Raw genomic sequence first — 21833 nt, 5'->3', positions numbered from 1 at the left:
CCTGGTTTTGTTACTGTTATTTATTTTGGTGTAGTCATACTCATTTATTCAGCAAGCCAAGTTAGTAAGCATTTATTAAGTGCCTGCTGTGTGCCAAGACAGTCCCTACCCTCAGTGAGCTCAAATTCTCAGGGTGGGAGAAGACAACTTGTAAATGACTATGTACATACAAGATATACACAGGATAAATTGGAGGTAATTGTAGAGGGAAGGTGCTAACGTTAAGGAATTGCTTCTTGTGGAAGGTGGGATTTTAGCATTTATTCATTTAGGTAAAGCTAGGCTGTAAGGCTTAAAAAAAATACATTTCAATTTTTTAATGCCTTCAATAAACACCTTGGGGTGGATTGAGTTGTCTCTGGCCCCAGTGGGTGAAATGATCTTGGCCACAAGGAAATCAGTTGCCATTCACCATCTATTACAGTTGCTGCCCTATCAAAACCTAGTGAGATGGGCCCTGGTTTAGTTAAATAGCAATTTTTTAATGTGTCCATTGTTGTTCTGATGCTGCTTCCTTGGCATCATTTCATATATGTCTTCCCCTATAGGAGGAGAATCCATGAGTCCAGTATTATTGTGACTTAACAGATGAGCATCATCAGAGATGTAATTATCAGAGCCTCTCTTGTATATGCACTCTCATAGCATCCCAAGCCAGTTGGCACGATTAAGGCATTGGAGGCTTGCAGCTCAAATTCCACTCTGTTCGTCTCTATTAAACTGGGGCAAGGTCATCCTGTTCTATGCCAGGTCTGGCAAGGTGTGCTTGGCTAGAAACCAATAGCTGCTCTGTGCATGTTGGCTTTTTATTCAGCCATTTGGAATTACTCTCCATTCTTCCACTTGATTAACCATGGTAGATACCAAAAAGCCAACGATGGAGACAATATATAAACATGGCTACATAGTCTGAGATATACCTAGGGGTATTTGGAACACTATATTGATGCGGATCAGCTAAAGTTTATAACTTATTGTCTTAGAGAGTGTCCCAAAGCACTCAAATGCCAAGTGACTTGCCTAGGATCTCGTAGCTAGTACTTATCAGAGGTAGGATGAAGGCTGGCACATGCACGTGCTTATATTCCACCTCTGACGCTAACCATGTGTAAGTCACTTACCCTTGCCAAGGCTCAGCTTCTTTATCAGTGAAATGGGAATTGTAATATCTCTAGTACCAATTTCTTGGGGTTGTCAGTTTCAAATGTGATAATATAAGCAAAACAATTTGCAAACTTGAAAGCACTATATAAATGTCAGTTATTAACATTATTATCATATGTTCCATATGCTATAGTAAAATAAGCACTAGATTTTGAGTATAGGACCTGGGTTCAAATCCTAGCTCTCCCAAACTAGTATTTGCCCTTGAGAAAGTTATTTCTAATCATACTTTTTTTTTTTTTAATCTAGAAGGACTTTTACACATGACCTAGTCTAGGCCCCTTATTTTGTAGGAAAGGAAACTGAAGCTCAGCTATTAGCTAAGGTGGTATTGGTGGCAAGTGGTAAAACCAGGATTCAGGTTCCACATCCTATCTTCCTTTCTACTTATTTCCTCACCTCCTCCTCTATAATATTGGGGGCAGGAGATCAGATGATTTCTAAATGATAAGATTCTATATGCATTCCCTTCCCACATCTCATGATCTTATCAGCATGGGGAGCTCATGATGGGATGACTTCCTCTACTAATCCAGACTATAGGCATTCAGTGGATATGTCCTAGAAGTTTTCTCAGGCCAATCCAGGGTCCACTTATGGACACCAGAAAGGTGATCAAGCCCTCCTGTCCATTGCCCACCATTTAGCAGTAAATTCTCTCTACATGGATAGTTGTGTGGTAAGTCTGCCATTACACCAGAGAAATAAAAGAATGGCCACCCACAAGATGTATGTCTCCTAGAAAAGTTTATTAAAGGCTCTCTGGAGAGACCATTGACTCTGAGGCTAAGAATAAAAGAGTTGCTAGCTCTCTCCATGCTTCATTACACAGTAAATAGAGGTGTTCTTAGTGAGCCTCTGGAATTTCTAAGCCCTATTTCAACTAGCGACCCAGTACTTCATATGTTGTATGTCTTGTATCCCCGAGATGGATCCATCCACAGATAAGTACAATAGAACCAGGAAATGTTTCCACTACAAGGCATTGATAGGTTAAGTGACTTGCCTAGGGTCACATAGCTATTAGATGTCAAGAGTTGATGTTTAAACCCAGGTCTTCCTGATTCCAAATCTAACAGTTTATCTGTTAGGCCATACTACCTTCCAAATGGAAAATAAACCCCACGAATTCAGCTAAATGGAGCTTTGAAAAAGGGGACATGAAACAGGTGATTCCGTGTCACCGCAATCAGCCGAGCATTCAGCCAAACTGAAAAGCAAACTAAATATTGGACTTCAGAGAATTCAAGCAAAATGTTTTATTTTCCCTTTAATGTGAATAATTGACATCAGATTGTGCAGCCCTTGAAATATAAAATCAGGTTCCAACATTCTGTTTTCCCGCTACTAAAATAACAAGCACTGCCTCTAATATTTATCCCCTTCCGTTCTATTGAAAACATTTTGTAGGAGAATCATAGTATGACATTCACAAGGGACTTTGGGAAACACCAAATCCTGCAGATGAGGAGGCTGAGGTCCAGAGATGTTAAGTGATTTGCCCAGGGCCACACAGCTAGTAAATGTCAGAGGCAGGATTTTAACCCAGGGCTTCCTGAATGCAGGAACCCAATCCAATAAGTCTAATTATCTTAACGAGGGACTAAAATCCAGGCCCAGTCCTGTTGAGTTTCTTCTCCCTTTCTGTGACCTCTAACAGCCTCATAACCTTTCAGAGGACAAGACAACCTTACAGTGAAGGCTTTCTATGCCCAGGTAGCCTGTTAGCTCTCTAGGCCCAGGCTCCACCGTGCCCCAGAATTGGCTTTCCCCAAGGGCCTCCTTTGTAGTCAGTACTATAGGGGATAGTAAAGAAGTGTGATATATATCTAGTGCTGTTTTTAAGAAGCTTACAGTTCTATTTGGGGAGACAAGACCTACCCACAAGAAAAAGTGGGACCACGACGTGTTTTAGATTCAAAGTAAGAGAGGAAGTGTGCCTTGAGTAATCAAACAAGGGAGAGTTCTCAAGGCTGACTTGGTGATGAAAGCAAGTTTGTTTTGGAATGGAAAAGGACTTGAATGGGGCCCTGAAGACTTGAGTCAAATTTGGGCGGGGAGGAAGGAGGGCTTTCCAAGTAGGGCTTCAGCTAGAGCAGAGAGATGCAAGCACAGATGAGGGTGGTGTGGATGGGGGCTGTGGGGAGCCTGGTGAGATTCATGCTGGGCTGGAGAGTCTTGTTGGGAGTAGAATCTGGAGAGAAACTGAGATAATAGATGTGAAAGCACTTTGTAAACTGTCAAGTCGTATGTCTGGGCATGGAAGGTGTTACTAGGTTACAGAGGATGGAGCCAGATTATGACAGGCAGGAGGAGCTTTTATTTGATATGACAGACAAGAGGGAGCCATTTGGAGTTCCTGAGCAAGGGAGTGACATGATTAAAGTGTATTTTATGGTGTTTATTCTGGTTGCACAATCTTATATAGGAGAGATTGAATGAACATCTAGAGGAAGGGAAGCCAATTAGAAGAGCATTTCAATTCAAGCATGCATGGTTTGACCGGAGTACTGAACTTGGAGTCAAGAAGAAGAGAGTTCAGATGGAGAACAGAAGGAAATAAGCATTTATAGTACCTACTATGTGTCAAGCACTGTGCTAAGTGCCTTTTATAAGTACTATCTCATCTGATCCTCACAACAACCCTTCAGGATAGGTGCTATTATTATCCCCATTTTACAGTTGAGGAACTGAGGCAAATGGGTTAAGTGACTTGCCCAGGGTCACAGAGGCCATATTTGAACTCAGGTGTTCCCGACTCCACTGGACAGTGCTCTGGCCACTGCACCACCTAGCTGCCAGCTAGGACAGTTCCTTTGTGACCATGAGCAACTCACTTAATGGGTATGAGCTCCATCTCTAAAATGGTGATAGTAATAATTAAACCAAGAGATAAATGTTCACCATTGACATGGAGGATATCCTGTGTAGATTTACAGTTGAAGACAGACTCCCTCTGCATGGTGAGGTCCTCAGGTGCTTCTGTTTGCAGATGATACTGTGATGATTACATCAAGAGCTGTCTCACGGTGGGTCCTCTTGGATAAGATCTGTAACAACTAAAAAAAATTTAGTCTCACCATCTCACAGGAAAAACTGGGTCTATAAAGAATGCTCATTGTCCAAATTATGGTGTGCAGTCAGATGGACCGTCTAGAGAGCTCATGCACCAATATACATATGTTTGTAGATGCATGTATGTATGTATGTATATATCCATCTTAAACAGAATCTGCAAATGGATGAGGTGAGTGGAAATTAAGGAGGAGGAGAGTGGGCTGGATTGCCTTAAGGAAGTCACATCATTCCTTTTATGATCCTAAACTTCTCCCAGTAGGAAAAAAAAAAGCCCATCTTTTTAATACCTGTATTCTACTGCCTAGGAATCATGGTGCTCTACTTGACCCTGAGAGCCACAGAGAGGTGCCTGAGTGGTACATTGGTCATTTAACAAATAAGGAATTAAGAAAAAGAACCCATGTAAAGCATATGACAGTAAAAGGAAGATGGCCTTGTCATATGGTGAGAGTGAGAGATAGCCTTGTGCTCCAGCCTGGCACAGTGAATGCAGAGACGGGCAAAGAACCAAGAAAGACTCTGTCCACATTCCACCTTGGACACTTCCTAACAGCATGTCCCTGGGCAAGTCAGTTATCCTCTCTGAGCCTGAGTTTTCTCATTTGTAAAATGAGGAAACTGGACTGGTTAACCTCTGCATCTCTTCCAGGTCCAAAAATGTTTGATCTTATGATCTCCATGATGTTAGGAGAAAGCTGGGAACTCCTCCTTTAGCCCCCATCCTCAACATACTGGATGAAAGCTTTGTGGCAAACCTATAGAAGGACATGAATAAATGTTGCATGTGGTGGGCAGTGTTGCATGCAGTGGGCAGGCATGGACGGTTTTTGATCTGCATTAGTGGAGGGAGCATCCGTGTTAATGGGATGAAGTCAAGTCAACAGGCAATTCTTAAGTGCCCTCTGTGTGTCAGGCACTGTGGTAACAGACCTGCTTTGAGTTCTGAACTTCAGAGACTTGTTGTAGGGCTCCAATGAGATCATGTACGTAAAGGGGTGGGGGGAGGGTTTGCCAAAATTAAAACACCATATAAATGTCACTTGTTATTATGATGAAGATGATTGTGATGATTTGACAAGAGCCTAGATTTGAGTGATGGCAGTGAGAATGTGCAGGGGAAGGAGATTTTTGGAGGAAATAATCAACGGTTGGTTACTACCTAGATAGAGAAAATGAAAGGGGTTTAGTCAAAAATGACCCCAAAGTTTTAATGCCAGGAGACAAGAAATGGCATTGACATGAATGGGTCTGAGATGCTGTGCTAATTACTGCTCTCCTGGAAGCTAAAATCTTGGGCCTTTGATGTTCATAGAGACAGAAGTGTGGCGTGTATATGACTTAGGCTCTTTAGTGGGCAGAGGTGACCAAGCTCTCCTATCCACTTTCTCCACCAATCAGCAACAGTTACTCCCCAGATTGGGTGCTTTTGTGATAAAATGATGGCCACACTAGAAAAGTCATAGTAAAGAGAGGTAGGTAGGTAGATAGATATTAAGTTTTGACCATGGCCTTGAGCCAGTCTCCAGATTCTCAGGGACAATAAATAAGTTTATTCACTCAGAGCATTTATTCAGAACTTCATATATTCAAATGTCTTGCATTAGTGAGATTCTTCAGAAGATAAGTGCAAGGGGTACAAAAGATTCCCAGAACGTATCTCTGAAGGAACTAACCCTAAACAAAAATAAAAAATAGAGTGTGTGTGTGTGTGTGTGTGTGTGTGACTGAGTGTGTGAGCCAACACATGTAACATAGGTGTGTTCAGCATATTTCTTTAGGGTAAAGCGGTAATTTTTTTAATTATAAGGACACTTATTGAATACTCAAGGACGTGATTTTTATTCATCAAACTAAAACTTAACTTTTTAAATGAACTAAACTTTACTTTAAAAATATAGACTTTACAAAGGGATACTTTTAATGAAACCCTGCTCCTCACTTTCCCCTCTACAACCTTTTTTGCCTTATCCTGTTGACTGTGAAAACACTCTTCCAGCTGGACCTCACTCCCTTGCCCCCACCCACATTTTGCTAGTAGGTCCAGCAGTGGAGTTTAATGACTGGTTAGCGGCACATCCTCTTAAAGTTTAAAATCTTAATTTCTTTGCGTTCCTTACGTTTATCAGTCAGAGCCCCAAGAAGACATACTCTATGCTGAGTGATGGAAAACAGAGACCAGAGGAGTCAAAGGAGAAAAAAAAGAGAGTGGTTGGTTATACTCTATTCACATACCGGATGTGGGGATGGTAAGGAGGAGGGCAGATGGCCTGCCTGAGTGGACCGGAACTGGGTTTCTCCAAAGCAGAAACTCTGCCAGAGTACACAAAATATTTCAAGAGAGTGGAAGAAGGTCAAAGAGTCCCAAGTCCCTAGGCAAGCCTTCTTCTTATATCAGAGCCTCCTGAAAGGGCAGGGAGAAAGTGGATGGGAAGAAGGAAGAATTAGAAGTAGTCAGGCTGGTGGCAATTACAGAAGCTGGGGTCTCCAAGAACTGAGAGAGCCACTCATGCCCCAAGCAGGGTCCAAATTCCTGGCCAGCCCCACCACAGCGAAATAAACTGTGGAGCATTAGGCTGGGCCTGAGCACCCCCAACACAGCCCTGTATGCATCTCATTGGACCAATAAGGACATAGAATCATATATTTACAGCTCGAAGGCCTTGGAGGCCAGTCATCTTCATTTTACAGATGAGGACACTGAGGTATAAAGAAGTTAATTGTCCTGCTCAAGGTCCCATAGCTAGTAAGCAGCTGAGACCAGGTCTGTATTCAAGTCTTCCCAACTCCAGGTCCATCACTAAGCCAACTTCATCAACTGGAGGTGGAAATCAAAGCCTAGGCTAAGTTTGTAAAGAAACAATGCCAACTTCTCTAAACCATCTTGCCATCCATTAGCAAGTTGTAAGCAGAGACTTGAAACACAGCTATGATGGGAGCTTTTGAATTCAGGGAACATAAAATAAACATATTAAAACAGAAAAAAAAAACCTAGTTCTAGTACTTATTGTTTTATCCTTTCCATCATGGGTATAGGATAAAAGCAAACTCTTACTTGCTTGTTAGAAGAAGAAAGCTCACACTTCAAGATCCTTCTTGGCACATGTCAGTTGAAAGCTTTGCTTATGGAATATGCTGCAGTGTCAAAGCCTGTTGGATAATTTTAGACAAATGTGTCATGTGTGACATGGAAATATGGCATGCTGTACATTAGTGATTTCCCCAGTGTTTGGATCAGGTAATAACGTGCTGGCAAAGTGCTCTTTATCTCTACACACTGTGTACTTGGATAGCAATGGGGAAATGCTCTGGGTAGAAATTACTTTAGTCAGAAAAAGAATCCATTTACGATGTGTGTCTTCTAACATCTTTCAGACAATGCCTTGGATTAAAGAGGCATTTTTTGATTAATGTTTCATAAACATTTTTCAGCATGACAGCTTAAAGTCCCAGTAAAATTGTAAATGCAAGCCTGGTGTTCACTTTCATAAAGTCAAATGCCGTCTCATAAAGTCTTCTTGGATTCTGTCAGTCCTGGTGAAACAGAATCAGTACTTGGCAGCATTAAAATTAATTTTCTTCATTTATATTATGGCACTGATAGCAAGATGAAAAGAACCCTTTATTTAAGCTTTCTTCAAAAAAAACCCTTATTTTTAATAAGTTTCATTACTCTTATTATTATGTTTATTGAGTTAACTAATGTGAAGGATACGACAGTAGCTTCTAGAGAGACTTGTGTAATGGAGCCTACAGGCACCAAAAACTCCTTAAAGGCAGGGATTGTATTTTACACATATGTATCCTCCACACCCCTAGAATCATGCCTTGCTATTTAGTACTTTTATCCTCAACCCTCAAATGTCTTGCCCCTTTGTACTATATAGCAAGATGCCTCCCTTTCTAAGCCCCAGCCTTGGGTTAACCTCACCATTACCTTCTCTGCCCCACTCACATGCTTCTGTGTTTTATCTTTCCCCACTTAAAGTATTAGGAGTGTATTTGTCTCATAGAAAGATTCTGGTAGGGTTCTTTTTTTGAGAATAATTTGTGAAGTATTGGTACTAACTATTCTTTACAAGTTTATTCTCCTTGTGAATCCATCAAGTCCAGGAGTTTTGTGGTTTTTTTCCCTCTTTGGTAGTTTCTTTACAGCTAAATCTATTTCCTTTTCTGAGATCAGGTTATTTAAGAATTCTATCTGGTCTTCTGATAGTTTAGGTATTTTATATTTTTGAAGATATTCATCTATTTCTTTTGTGTTCGCAGCTTTTTTAGTTTGTAACTGTATAATATGGTCTGATTAGTCTCTTTTATTTCTTCTCTTTTTGCTGTGATTTCACCTTCATTTGCTCTTTTAGTAATTTGATTTTCTCTTCTTTTTAATCAGATTAGCTAAAAGTTTATCAATTTTATGAGTTTTTTCCAAAGAGCCAGCTTTTAGTTTTATTTGTTATTTCTGTGGGGTTTTTCCGATTTACCTATTTCCCTCTAATTTTTAATATCTCTTCTTTTGTTTTTATTTTAGGTTTGTTTATTGATTTTCTAATTTTTTAAATGCATATCCAGTTCCTTAATCCCTTCTTTTTCTATTTTGTTAATGTATGATTGTAAGGATATAATTTTCCCCCTGAGGACTGCTTTAGCTCCATCCCAGAAATTTTGATGTAGTTTAATCCTTATCTTTTCTTTTACATAGTTATTGTTTCTATGTTTTGTTCTTTGACCAACTCATTTTTTAAGATTTCATTCGTTAAGTCTCCACTTGGGACTGTATCTTATGTTTGTGGCCCCTGAACCAATTTCCATTTTATGGCATTATGGATTGTAAAGGACATGTTAACTATTTTTCCCTTTGTACATCTGTTTGCCGTATGTCTGCACCCTGGTACATGGTCAATTTTTGTAAAACTTCCATATGGTAAAGAGAAATATATATGTTCTTTTGCTGTCCCATTTAGAAAACAGCATAGATTTTTAAACTCTAGTTTCTCCAGATATTCATTCAGTTCTGTATTTTCCTTTTTGTTTATCTTTCTGTTAGACTTATCCAAAACTGATAGAAGGATATTGAAGTCTTCTGTCACTGTCGTGTTACTGTATGTCTTCTTGTAGCTCAGATAATGTTTCTTTTATGAACTTGGATGCTAAAGCATTTGGAGTGTGTAAGTGTCTTAGGGATATTGCTTTGTTGTGTATAGTTCCTTTCAGCATAATGTAGTTTCCTTGTATATCTCTTTATTTTTTCAATGTTTGTTTTTTCTTTGTTTAATAGCATGATGGCAACTCCTGATTTTTTGGATTCACTTAATGCATAATAATTTCTTTTTCCATCCCTTCATTTTTATTTGTATATGTCTGTTTTTTTTAAAAATGTTCTTCTTTTAAGCAACAGATTGCAGGGTTTTGTTTTCTTATCCAGTTTATCGCTCTTTTTTGTTTTATTGGATTGTTTAATCCATCCACATTTAAAGTTATGAACTAAGTTTATATTTTCTGTCTCTAAAATTGTTTTTTTTCCAAGTTATGATATTTTTCCTTCTTCTGCTGTAAACACAGTATTATGTTCCTTCAGTTACTTTACATTAGTCTTTTTTTAAGGTGGCCCTGTTCCCACTGGCTTTCTTCTCTTCCCTCTTTATCCCCTTGAGTCTCTTGTTACCCACTTCCCTTTAGGGTTTTGTTTATTAATTCCTCTACCTTGCTTTTATCTAGTTATATATTTCTGCTTCTTTTTTCCTCTCAAACAGATTGACTCTTCCCCTTCAGCTAATCCTATCTATTAGCGTTTTTTATTTAATTTTTATACCCCCTTCCAAAAAAAGATTTCTTTTACTCTCTAAATTATCATCTTCTCTTTCTGTTTACCCTAGACCCTCATAGTCTGATTCATGACCCATCTAATTATCTGGTTTCTTTCTCTTTTCTCGGTATTCTGCATACGATCAAAGCTTCCAAAGTATCCATTCTAGGCTTTGCACTGTAGGTGCCTTCTGTCACTGCCTTGTAGGGCTGACCTCATGGATTCCCTTTTTCCATTGTTCCTCACTCAGAACAATGCCAGTCATTGCAGGGATCAAAGAAGATGTTGGCCCATGGTGGGGTCCGTCCCCTGCCACTGAACTATACCCTGTCTTGTTGACCTTTTCTCTATGTTTGTCTGGAAATCTACCTATGTTCATGCTCTTGCACACACATACATACATATATACATACACACGCACATGCACACTCCCAGGACAAGTAGACTTTTCAAGCAACAAATCTCCCAGGCCTCCCCCAGTGTTGTAAGGTCATTCTATCCCTTGACCCATAGGAGCATTCATCAGTGGAATCCCCTCCTACCTCCAAAGTAAGGTCTCCTTCCTTTCCCTCCTTTTTCTCCATCTTCCCCTCTCCTCATCCCCTGCCCCACCTCCCCATCTATTCCCTTGTAGACTCTTTTCTTTCCAAGACCACAGAAGTCACCTTCCCTTCAATGTAAAGGGCAGCTAGGTAGCACAGTGGACAGAGTGATGGGCCTGAAGTCAGGAAGACTCATCGTCCTGAGTTCAGATCTGGCCTCAGACACTTTCTAAGTGTCACTTAACCATTTGCCTTAATGTACTCATCTGTAAAATGATCTGGAGGAGGAAGTGGCAAACCACTCCATTGTCTTTGCCAAGAAAACCCCTGATGGGGTCATGAAGAGTTGGACACCAGTAATCGACCAAACAACAAGGCAAACAGGGTGCCTTCTCTCCCCCCACTGTATTTCCCACTTTCTGGCTGGGTCCTGTCACTCTAGTGGTTAAGTGTTTTCACATTATCGCAGAAGATTTGTGAGACTGAGAAAAGGAGACCTCTAGCGAAATACATTTTTGCATAAAAGTTTGAAGTTTATTAGAAGGTAAAAATAATTGAAAAGGCATTGCTGCCTCCCTTGTGTAAAAATAAAAATAATAATAATTTTTAAAAGGTTATTTGTGGGCCATCACCACTTCCATTAATGTGCTAGCTTGTGGGTACTCAGAAGTCTTGCTCTGTGGAGCCCTCCCCGGGAAGGCACCAGGACTCACGCCAAGTCGACCCTGTGAGTGTCTTGGGAGGCTAATCCAGCCTGACCCCCGCTGCCTGGATCCCATCCTAACAGTAAAGAGGTCCTCCAGGAGACAGCTGCAGCCTCAGAGTGCAGAGGGATGTTAGAAGGGCACACACACACACACACACACACACACACTCACACACTCACACACTACTGCTGCTGCCTTCAGCTATCACTCTGTGCTAGAGATCCAGATGGGCTTCCATGAAGACCCCCCCCCCAGCTCGCTTTGCTTATGCGTCCAGCCAGTCACTGCACTCATCTGCATTCCAACTTGTCTTCCTGTAATGATCATAGCTGGTGTTCCTGCAGAGGGCTTCAGAGTTCTCAAAATGCCTCGCCCCACTTGGCCATCACAACTTCTCTGTGAGGGAGGTGCTGTTATTGTCCCATTTCACAGATGACAAAACTGAGGCTATTCTGGGAAGGGCCTGACTAAGGATGATCCAGTGGTTCAGGTTTGGGGTTGGGATGAAATGAGACACTCACAGACTATCTACCATTTAACCAAAAGGAAACGTAAGGCAATTTACACTAGTTCAGTTAAATGCAGCCCTCCTTGTCTCTATATGGAAATGTGTCTGGTCAGAAGAGTATATTGACTGGCAAAGCAGTGGGACATCCCTCAGGTCTGAGGGCTCTGGCTCCTTGTAATCTGGGGGGGTTATGCCTTTGGTCATTAGTTCTCAAACTTTCTATTCTCAGCATCCTTTTACATTCTTAAAAATTATTGAGGACCTCTTTACAAGCTTAAAAATTATTTTTATGTCTATCAGTATTTATTGTATTAAAAATTAAAACTGATATATTTTCATTTATCAATTCATTTAAAAATAACCATAATAGACCCATTATATATTATTATCATAAATAACATGTTTTATTGAAAGTAACTGTATATTCCAAAACAAAATTTTGTCAGAAAAGTGGCATTGTGTTACACATTTTTCCAAATCTCTTTAATGTTGAGCTTAATAGAATACAGCTGGATTCTCTTTCTGCAGACAGTCTGATCACTTTTCTCCCTTTTAGTGGGAAACTTGCCCAGCCGACATGGCAGGGACCCCAGCAGATGTTGCTCCTATTCTGAGGTTCAGAGGTATTAACAGCTCATGTTCTAGATAGGTTTCACGTCCGAGCCTTCCAGAGTCCAAGCGTTCTTTTCCCTCTTATCTATAGCACTCCACCATCTGCCTCAAGATGGAATTGAATACCAATCTGTGATAATGCTATCTGTTTGCTTAGAGCAGGGCTTCTTAATGTGGGGTGTGCGAACTTGCTTATACACACATGTATTAATAAGTCTTTCAGTACAATTGGTTTCCTTTGCAATACTATGTATTTTGTTTTACACATTTAAAAACTTTCTGAGAAAGGGGTCCATAGGCTTCACCAAATGGCCAAAAGGGTTCATGACATCAAAAAGAGATAAGAACTTCTGGCTTAAAGCAATGGGTATCTCTGAAATTTCAAGTCGTTTTTTTCCAGATTGTCAACAAGCATTTATTAAGCACCTACTATGTGCTTAGCACTGCAAGCAAGGCAGAAACAGGCTCTACCCTCAAAGGGTCACAACCTAATGGGGACGACAACAATGCCACCAGCTATGTACAGCCAAGACATAGATGGCACAAAGTGGACGTGATCAGAGAGGGAAGGCCCTGGTGTTAAGGGGGACCAGGAAAGCCTTTTTGTAGAAGTGGCTTTGAGCTGAGACCTGGAGAATCCAGGAGGTAGGAGTGAGGAGGGAAGGAATTCCTAGCATTTGGGACAGTCAGTAAAAATGCCCAGAGTTAGGCCGTATGGAAAGTCGCATTTGAGGAATGACAAGGAGGCCAGTGCCGCTGGATTGGAGAATACAGGAAGGTGACTAAGGTAGAGGAAGACTGGAAAGGTAGGAAGGGTCCGGGTTAGGAAAGGCCTGAAAAGCTAAACAAAGAATTTTATATTTGATTCTGCAGGCAATAGGGAGCCACTGGATTTTATTGAATAGGAGAGTGACAAGGTTAGACCTGCTCTGTGGGAAAATAGACCGGAATAGGGAGACGAGGTAGGGAGACCAACCAGAAAGCTATTTCAATTGTCCAAAAGGTGAAAGGAAAACAAGGGAGACTTTAGATCCCACCCATGAGCACAGCGGAAGTCGGAGGACCCCAACCTTGCAAAACGTAAAGGTTTGGGGGTTTCGGAGGGGCGTTGTGGAAGGGTGATATTTTGCCAAGATGCGGTTCTCTTTTGAGTGGTACCATTGAAGGGTGGTCTTAGCACTGAGCCTGTGTCGTCCTTCCTTCCTTGCCTTTAGGAATTCCAATGCTAAAGATTGTGTTTGCCGGCCATGAACACCTCTCCTTAATATCTGTGCCATTGCTTATCTACCACCCAGCACAGATCCTGCTGGGCAGTCTGTTAGTGCCAACAATCAAGTCATGGATGGTGTCAAGACAGAAGGTAAGAATGCCACAGAATTCAGGCAGCCAGCAAGCATTTATCCCATTCCTGGGATGGGCCATGCATTGTGCTAGGGGCTGAGGGTGCAAAAGAGGAAATAGTTTCTGCCCCTAGCTATTTGCATTCTTTCAGGGGAAGCAAAAAGGATCTGGAAAAGTCTGATTGAAATACTGTTCCTTAAACTTAGGTTATCATATGTGTATTGTTTATATCCATAGACACAGTATTATGTTAAGTAACGTAGGTGTGTCGACACTATTTGAATTTGGACAGAATGAGTTCGTTCAAGTTTCAGATTTTTAAATTACCGTAAAGATGGAGTTTTACTATAAAGATACAATTTTTTTTGAAAGAATAATCTCAGTTCCACCCCCTACTGAAGGTTGATCTACAGTCAGAGGACCTGGGTTCTGAGCCCAGCTCATTCAGTGCCTACTTATAGGTCCTTCTTACTTGAAAACTCAAAATCAGCTGCTTTGAGTGTCTTCCTTATAAACTCTTTATTTTATTTTATTTTTTTTTGGCTAGGCAATGGGGCAAAAGTGACTTGCCCAGGGTCACACAGCTAGTAAGTATCAAGAGTCTGAGATCGGATTTGAATTCAGGTCCTCCTGATTCCAGGGCCAGTGCTGTATCCACTGTGCCACCTAGCTCTTAAGCCGAGAGAAACAGTCCAGCTATTGGTTTCAGGGTAAATATGTGTTGATTTACTCTGATTTCACAAATCAGCAACTAATACCAAAACAAACCCGACAGTTCTCCCAGAGGCTTGTCCAGCTTTGGCTATAGAAAACAGGCCAGCACAGATGCTTTCCCTGTGATCAGGACTTCAGAGACCAGATGATAGCAGAATAGTTTAGATTTAGGCCACTTGTCAACCATAACCCAGAAGATTTAGAAAAAGCAGCTGCCCTGGTAGCACAGAACACCTTCTAAAGGCATTTTTCTGACCATAATGGCATTTAAGTTACTCTGACCCAAGAGTTCTAAGTCATTGTTGTCAGCCGATTGTACTGAACATGAAGAGAGCGAACATTTAGCAGACTGTCGCTAGGATGGTGAGGCTGCATCTTGAGAGGACGACACCTGCAAGGGCGAGCCTCCTCTTATCCAAGACCAACTACATTTATGCCTTTTGAAAGCTTCTATAGAGAGGTGCTTTTACTCTGTGTTTGGGAGTGGAGTTTCTTTAACCCCTTAATTTCTTTTAGGTTTTGAAAAGATGCTTCCTTTTTTTTCTTTTTTAAGAAAAATACTTTTAACATAGAAAGAAAGAAATATAACTGTGCTCTGCTCTTAGTAGTCATTCATAGTGAGTTGGAGAGGCGTTGTATTGTGGAAAGAGTTGGGGAAAACGTGGGTTCAACCCTGGTCAAGTATGTCACTTACTTTTTTTGAGTCTCAGTTGCCTCACCAGTAAAATGGGAATCATAGTATCTACCTCGCAGGGTTCTTTTAAGGAGATCACTTTATTTAAAAAAAAAACATTATAAACATTAAAGAAATGTAAATAATTTTTCTCTATTAATCATATTTTTTAACCTGAAATTTTAAAACATAAGAGCATCTTTCAGATGGTAACAAAATTGAACCTTCATTCTCCTTTAGAGCATGGTTCATAGGATCATGGGGTCACTCTAACTCACTGTGAATGAACACCACTAGCTCACAGGGACCTTAGAATCCATTGAGACTAACCTCTTTTTACAGATGAGGAAACTGAGGCACAGAGAGGTTAAGTGATTTGCCCAGGGTCACACAACTAGTACCTGTCTGAGGCAGAATTTGAACTCAAGTCTTCCTGACTCCCAGGTCCACTACTCTATCTAACACCAGTTACCTGCCTCCCATCTGAACCAAAGAGCCATTGGCTAAATTGATACATGGATCTCAGCATCATCTTTGGTCCCCCAAGATAAAAGCAGCTCTCAATTAACTTTTAGTGCCTCATCTAAATTATAGATTATGTAGATTTTTTGTGGGGAGTGGGAGGGGAGTTCTTCCATTACCCAGTCAGAAAAAAAAAATACAAACATTTATAAAGTGCCTACTATGTGCCAGAAACTATGCTAAGCACTTTTATTATTTCATTTGGTCTTCACAACAACTCTGATAAATACGTGCTATTATTATCCCCATTTTACAGTTGAGGAAACTAAGCCAGAGAGAGCCCAGGGTCACACAGCTAGTAAGTGTCTGAGGTCAGATTTGAATTCAGGTCTTCCCAGCTGTAGACCCAGTGCTCTCCCCACTATACCACCTAGCTGCCCCAAGAGAAGCCATGCTAGAAGAAGGTCATTCAGGAGGTCAATCAATATTTGGGATTGTTGGTTGTTTGGAATTGTTCATTCCCCTACTCCCCACCAATAATAAGAGCTCACATTTGTATAACGTTTTAAGATTCACAAAATGCCTTCATCCCAACTACCCTGTGAAATGGGTAGTACAAGGAATATTATCCCCATTTTATAGAGGAGGAAACTGAGTCTGAGAGAGGCAAAGTAACTTGTGTCCCTGGTTACACAGGCCATGTGGGAAACCGACAATCCAACTCAAGTCTCTTGACTTGTCGTCGTGGGGAAAAGCATTGTGTCCAAAGTTAGAAGACCTGGGTCGGATTCCACCTGGGCTCCTTCTTGCCTTTGTGACCTTGGAAAAGTCCCATCACCTCTGTGAGATTCCGTTTGCTCACCTGCAGAATGAGAGGCTCAAAGCTCGTTCCAGCTCGTCCTCTCTGATCCCGTTGGTGGCTGGCTCACCTCCATTCCAGGGCTCTCTGCCACCCTGTCACCCTCACTGTGCTGCTGCTGGACTCACTCTTTGTTTCTGCTTTTTTTGTAGGGCGTGAAGCTGATGAGGCCAACAGTATAATGCTAGCGGGGACCCTCAAGTCACAGATGTGTATATATGTACCATACTGTACAATCACGCCGTTAGAAGACCTGTATTTGTGAATGTTGCTTCAGTGCATATTTTATTTTTTTATATGAAAAAAAAGATAAATCTATTTAAAGTGCCTTAAAATGCATTTGGCCAGAGCATTGTTTCCAGAACCTACCTTGCTGGTGACCAGCAGAGGCTGTACACTATTTTGGAGCTGTTTATTTTTCTAACTCAGTGAATAGTCCTCCCAGTTAAGAAGCAAACCTTGGATTCCCTGTCACCATTTTCTGTGTAACCACAATGCTGTGGCAGAGACATGCCTATCAAAAAGAAGGTCCAAAGACCTAGAAAATACCCTTCTGCTGACAAACTTTAGGGAGACCCTTTCCAAAGTTTTCTCTTGAATACCTTGACGTGTGTGTGTGTGTGTGTGTGCGCGTGTGCGCGTGCGCGTGTGTGCCTGTGCGTCCTTTATTCTAAAACTGTGACATGCCTCTTTCTTCTTGTTTGTGTATGCTCAGCATGGGGCCAGAGAGTAGATGGATGGATGCTAGGAAAGCAGAAAATATTTGCATTCATTGACATAGTTTTCTAGACATTCCTTCAAATTAAGAGTGTCCTCAAGATAATTCTTTCAATTCCGTTGTATGAAATGGTGGCATTTTTCTGTCTTAAATGCATCATAGGCTGTTTCAAAGGCACTGATATTTGAGTTATAAGTAAAGTTCGGGGGGAGGGGGGCAGGGGAGACTTCTATTTTTGTCATTATTATTCATCTTTTTCCCCCACTTTCCTCCTTTCCTGGTTGTTCACATGCTACCTGCAAATCTGCCTCAGGCAGGTAAGAGGGGCAGACGTCAGGAAAGCAGGAGCCTTCCAATTCTGAGGACAGCAGGAATGGAGGACTGCCCAGAGCCACATTCCATGCCAGAGACCAAAACTATTTACTTTTACTGTTACAGAAAGATCTGAGCTGCTTGCCTTTTATCCAGTTGCAGCCTGTTACATTTGAGGAATCAGCAACAGATGCGGCAGCCATTTGTAGCACGTTTCTGGCAGACTGGCCAGAGAATTGCAAAACATAGAGCGTTGTTTATGGTCACAGACATCAAGTGAATGGAGTTGTCCCAAAGTGGACATCCAGACGTAAACCCAGCATTAGCTCTGTGGGTGTTTCTCTTACAAATTCACAGGGTTGAGCTTTAATAAGGGGGCAAGATATAGAAATAAGATCACGGTGATTGGCAAAGCTTCCAATTCTCATTATGGAGAATGCTGTCATCTTCCAAGTTTCCCTTAAAGCTTTCTGTCTGTATCTTTTCATCCTTAGCTTAATGTAAAATGATGGCATTTTCATTTCGGACAGGAAAAGTCCTAAGGGAAAAACAGTGGTGATGACTCTGGTTTGCTTCCGTAGAACCAACAGATGAGTCATTCCTGGGGGCGCTAGATGACTTTGTCCAGTCTAAATCTATACTGCTACTACTACCGGCTTCTGAAAGGATGTTTTCCCAGCCCCTTGTGGCATCCCCTTTTTGATGGCTTTTCTGGTCATTATCTTCAGAACTTACAAACTGATCCCAAGGGTAAATGGGAAGGCTGGTTTATACTGGAATCTCCCTAAAGTGCCACTCCGTTATTGGGAGACCCATTGGATCTTGTGTTGGGCTCATCTTTCGCATGATGTTTTTCCTGATGTTTGCAAACATGAATATAGAGAAACATTAGCTAGGAGCAGTGGAGGCTGGGCAGGGGGGGCAGTATTTTTCTGCTTGGTGTCTGTGTGTGGGCCTATTCAAATTTCATTGTAACCGAAGGGCAAAATGTTCAGATTTATCTGGTATCCTGGTCTACCATTACAGACAAGTATGAGCCTACATAATTCTTTCTCCCTGGTCTTTGTACACTGCTTCCCCACCCTGTTCCCAACTTATCTACCTCTGTTACTGACTCTCACACCTACAATAGGTGTGATTATGGGTGAAAATAAAATCCAGTTATAAACACTCCGACCCAGTTTTAGAGTCTAATTTAGAAAACATTATCTCCCACCCCTCCTACCTTTCCCCCAACCCTGCCCAACGTCTTAAGTTTATACATAATAATATTGTATTATTGTGGATGGCTTCAGAGTAATCTGGATAGAATGTGTTTATGCCCTTATTTTTATGCAGACATGGTAGCAAATTGTTCCAAAAGGGACATAAAGTAAAATTGGAATTTATTTTTAATTCCTCTTTATTGGGACTTAATTATTTCTATCCAAAATATTCCATTGGATTGACAGACTGCTAAACTGTTCATTTTATGCCTTTATTTTTTCCTAAATGTATTTATGAAAAGAAATATATTCAATGATAATTATGTTGATGTGACTTAGATGATGATGTAGACCTTGCTATATGTTTCAAAAACTTCTTTATTGGTGTAAGCAAGTTTTTTCAAATCTGCCCTATTAAAATTTTGAAACAAATGTATACATGTAGGTACACTTAAGTATTTATTCCATAAATGGAAATTTTTTCTATCATGAGGGTTAGGGAAGATAATGATCAATTGGATCATTATGATGAATTGAAGATGACAATAACAAAACGTAGAAATCATTAGAAAATATTTGTTTACTTTTTTAAAAAATTTAACTTTTTTTTTTTAGATTTTGAGTTCCAAATTCTACCCCACCCACTAATAAGGCAAGCAATATGATAAGATACATGTGAAATCATGCAAAACATATTTCTATATTAGCCATATTTTTTGATCTTTCCTGTCCCCATAGTAGCTTTCCACAGTTAGGACTTTTTTTTTGCTCGTTTTCCAGTCTATTTCATGACTTTTAAAGTTGAGCTCCGCTCTTGAGGTACCGGAGCTTCTTGTGCCAGGGGCATGGTCACTGGCTTGCTGTGCCAAGGCCAGGAGCTCACCTGTTGTACCAGGAGTGACTGACCTGGCCAGTAGCCTGTTTTACTAGGACTGTGCCAGGACTGAGGGACCTCAGTTGCTTATCTGTGGTGGGGGCTAAGGGCCTGGACACTAACTGCCCTGGGCTGCACTCCCCTTTTACCCAAGTGAGACAGACGTTTCCTGCAGGCCTTCCGAGTTATCTTGGGCTGGAAAATTGTTTCACCTCATCTTTTTTTTCTGTCACTCTAGAATTCATTTTGAGGCTTAATTTAAAATTGTTTTGAGGAAAATTAGCAAGAGCTCAGGCTACTTCCTGCCTTTTCTCTGCCAAGATTGGCTCTACCTCCCAACCAATTAGCCACATTTTTTTTTTAGAAAGTAAGAAAATTATACTTCAGTTTGTACTTAGAGTTCATCAGTTCTCTCTCTGGAGGCGGATAGGATTTTTTCATCAGGAGTGTTTTGAACTGTCTGATCATTGTTAAAAAGTACCCAAATCTTTCATGGTTGATCATCTTTACAGTATTGCTATTATTGTGCACAATGATCTCCCGGTTCTTCTCATTCACTTTGCTTCACCTTATATAGGTCTTGCCATGTTTTATTTTGTTTAGTTTTTTTCCTGAAAATACCCCCTTCTCATTTCTTATAGCGCAATGGTATTTTATCACAATGAAATGCCACAACTTATTCAGTCTTTCCCCATTTGATGAGCATCGACTTGATTTCCAATTATTTGCCACCACAAAAAGAGCAGCTATAAATATTTTTGTACATATAGGTCCTTTTCCCTTTTTTTTTGATCTCCTTGGGATACAGACCTACCTATGGTATTGCTGAGTCAAAGAGCATGTATGCATCAATCTTAACCAAATTTGTGAGTCATGTCTTCCAAGAATGAGCTCCCCACACTTTAGCTGATTCAAACTAGTTGCATGGAATCACTTGTGGGTTCAGTAAGCTAAAGGTGAAGCTTTAGACTTCATGATGTCCCAAAAGTCCATATCAAGCCCTTCTAATAAAATATTTCTATTTTTTCTAATATCCTTAAATTCCAGAGCTGGTCCTTCCTTTCATATCTGCCAGTGTGGTTTCATTGATTGCCACAGGTACCAAAGAATAACCATCCCCAGCATCAGTGGCCACCTACCAGTTCATGGAGGAACCAAGGAGTTTAACTTGTCAGGATTTTCTAAAACCATTTCTTATTCTTGAAGAAGGAAAGGGAGCAAACTAAAACACTTTGCCTACACCCACTGCTTCCCTCTCCAGGTAATCAAGTTGGGAATAATGCAGGATCCCTATACCGTAGGCCAGTGAGCTTGACATCTACTCCTAGCAATGTTTTAGAACCTGTTAGTTAAAGGATGCTTAGTGAACATCTTAAAAAGGAAACACTGATCACAAAGAGCTTGACTTCATCAAGAGCAGATTGTGCCAGACTGACTTCATTTCCTTTTTTTGACACACTTACTAAGCTGGTAGATCAGAGGAATCTGTGTAGCTTATCTAGATTTTTAACAAGGCATTTGTCAGAATCTCTCATTTTCTATTTGTGAATAAGCTAAAGAGATGTGAACTAGACATTAGTACAGTTTGATAGATTGGGAACTGGACGAAGGGCCAAAGAGTAGTCTTAATGGCTCCATGTCAACTTGAAAGGGGGCCTCTATTGGAATGGTTAAGTAATCTATGCTTGTGCTGTTAACATTTTATCAATGACTTGTGTAACGGCATAGACGGCACAGTTATCAGTTTTCAAATGTCACAAAACTAGGAGGAAACATGAATAATACTGTCACTGACAGATTCAGAATTCAAAATCTTGATAAGCATATTAGGCTAAATTGAAGATAATATGATTTAATTGAGATGACTTTAAATTTTATACCTAGCTTTAAAAATCAACTTTCCAAGTTAAAAAAAATGTGGAAGTGTGACTAGAGGACATTTCATCGAAGAAAAAGCTGGGCATCCAAGTAGACAATGTGAGTCAACAGTGTTATATGGCAGCCAAGAAAAGCTTATACCTAAAGCAGCCTTAATATAGGCATAATGTCAGGAATAGTCTCACTGCACTCTTTATTCAGTTCTTGGCACCACACTTTAAGAAGGACGTTTATGGAATAAGATGGAGAGTGACTAGAGGATGGTTACCAGAAGCGTGAAGGACCTTGAAATAATGTCATATGAAGATTGGTTGAAGAAATGTTTAACCTAAAGAAGTAAAGACTTAGGTGGACGTAGAATCATAGATTTTAAGCAAATGTTATCT

At 40.6% G+C, this 21833-nt stretch overlaps 1 protein-coding gene across 3 annotated transcripts in view; it reads left to right on the top strand.

Annotated features, from left to right (window-relative positions):
* Nucleotides 1-18958, top strand: part of SLC10A7 (solute carrier family 10 member 7) — a 285221-nt gene extending 266263 nt beyond the window's left edge. For all 3 annotated transcript variants that reach the window (XM_027866968.1, XM_027866967.1, XM_027866969.1), the window contains 2 exons: nucleotides 13626-13771; nucleotides 16613-18958. In XM_027866968.1, the coding sequence (XP_027722769.1) occupies nucleotides 13626-13771; nucleotides 16613-16642 (176 nt within the window). In that variant the 3' untranslated portion in view covers nucleotides 16643-18958. The remainder of the gene's footprint in view (nucleotides 1-13625; nucleotides 13772-16612) is intronic.
* Nucleotides 18959-21833: the final 2875 nt, after the last annotated feature.

This window comes from Vombatus ursinus, unplaced genomic scaffold (assembly GCF_900497805.2).
Source record: "Vombatus ursinus unplaced genomic scaffold, bare-nosed wombat genome assembly UNPS02014784.1, whole genome shotgun sequence".
NCBI lineage: Eukaryota > Metazoa > Chordata > Mammalia > Diprotodontia > Vombatidae > Vombatus > Vombatus ursinus.
Note: the sequence above shows the minus strand (reverse complement) of the source record. Positions and strands in the feature narration are given on the sequence as shown.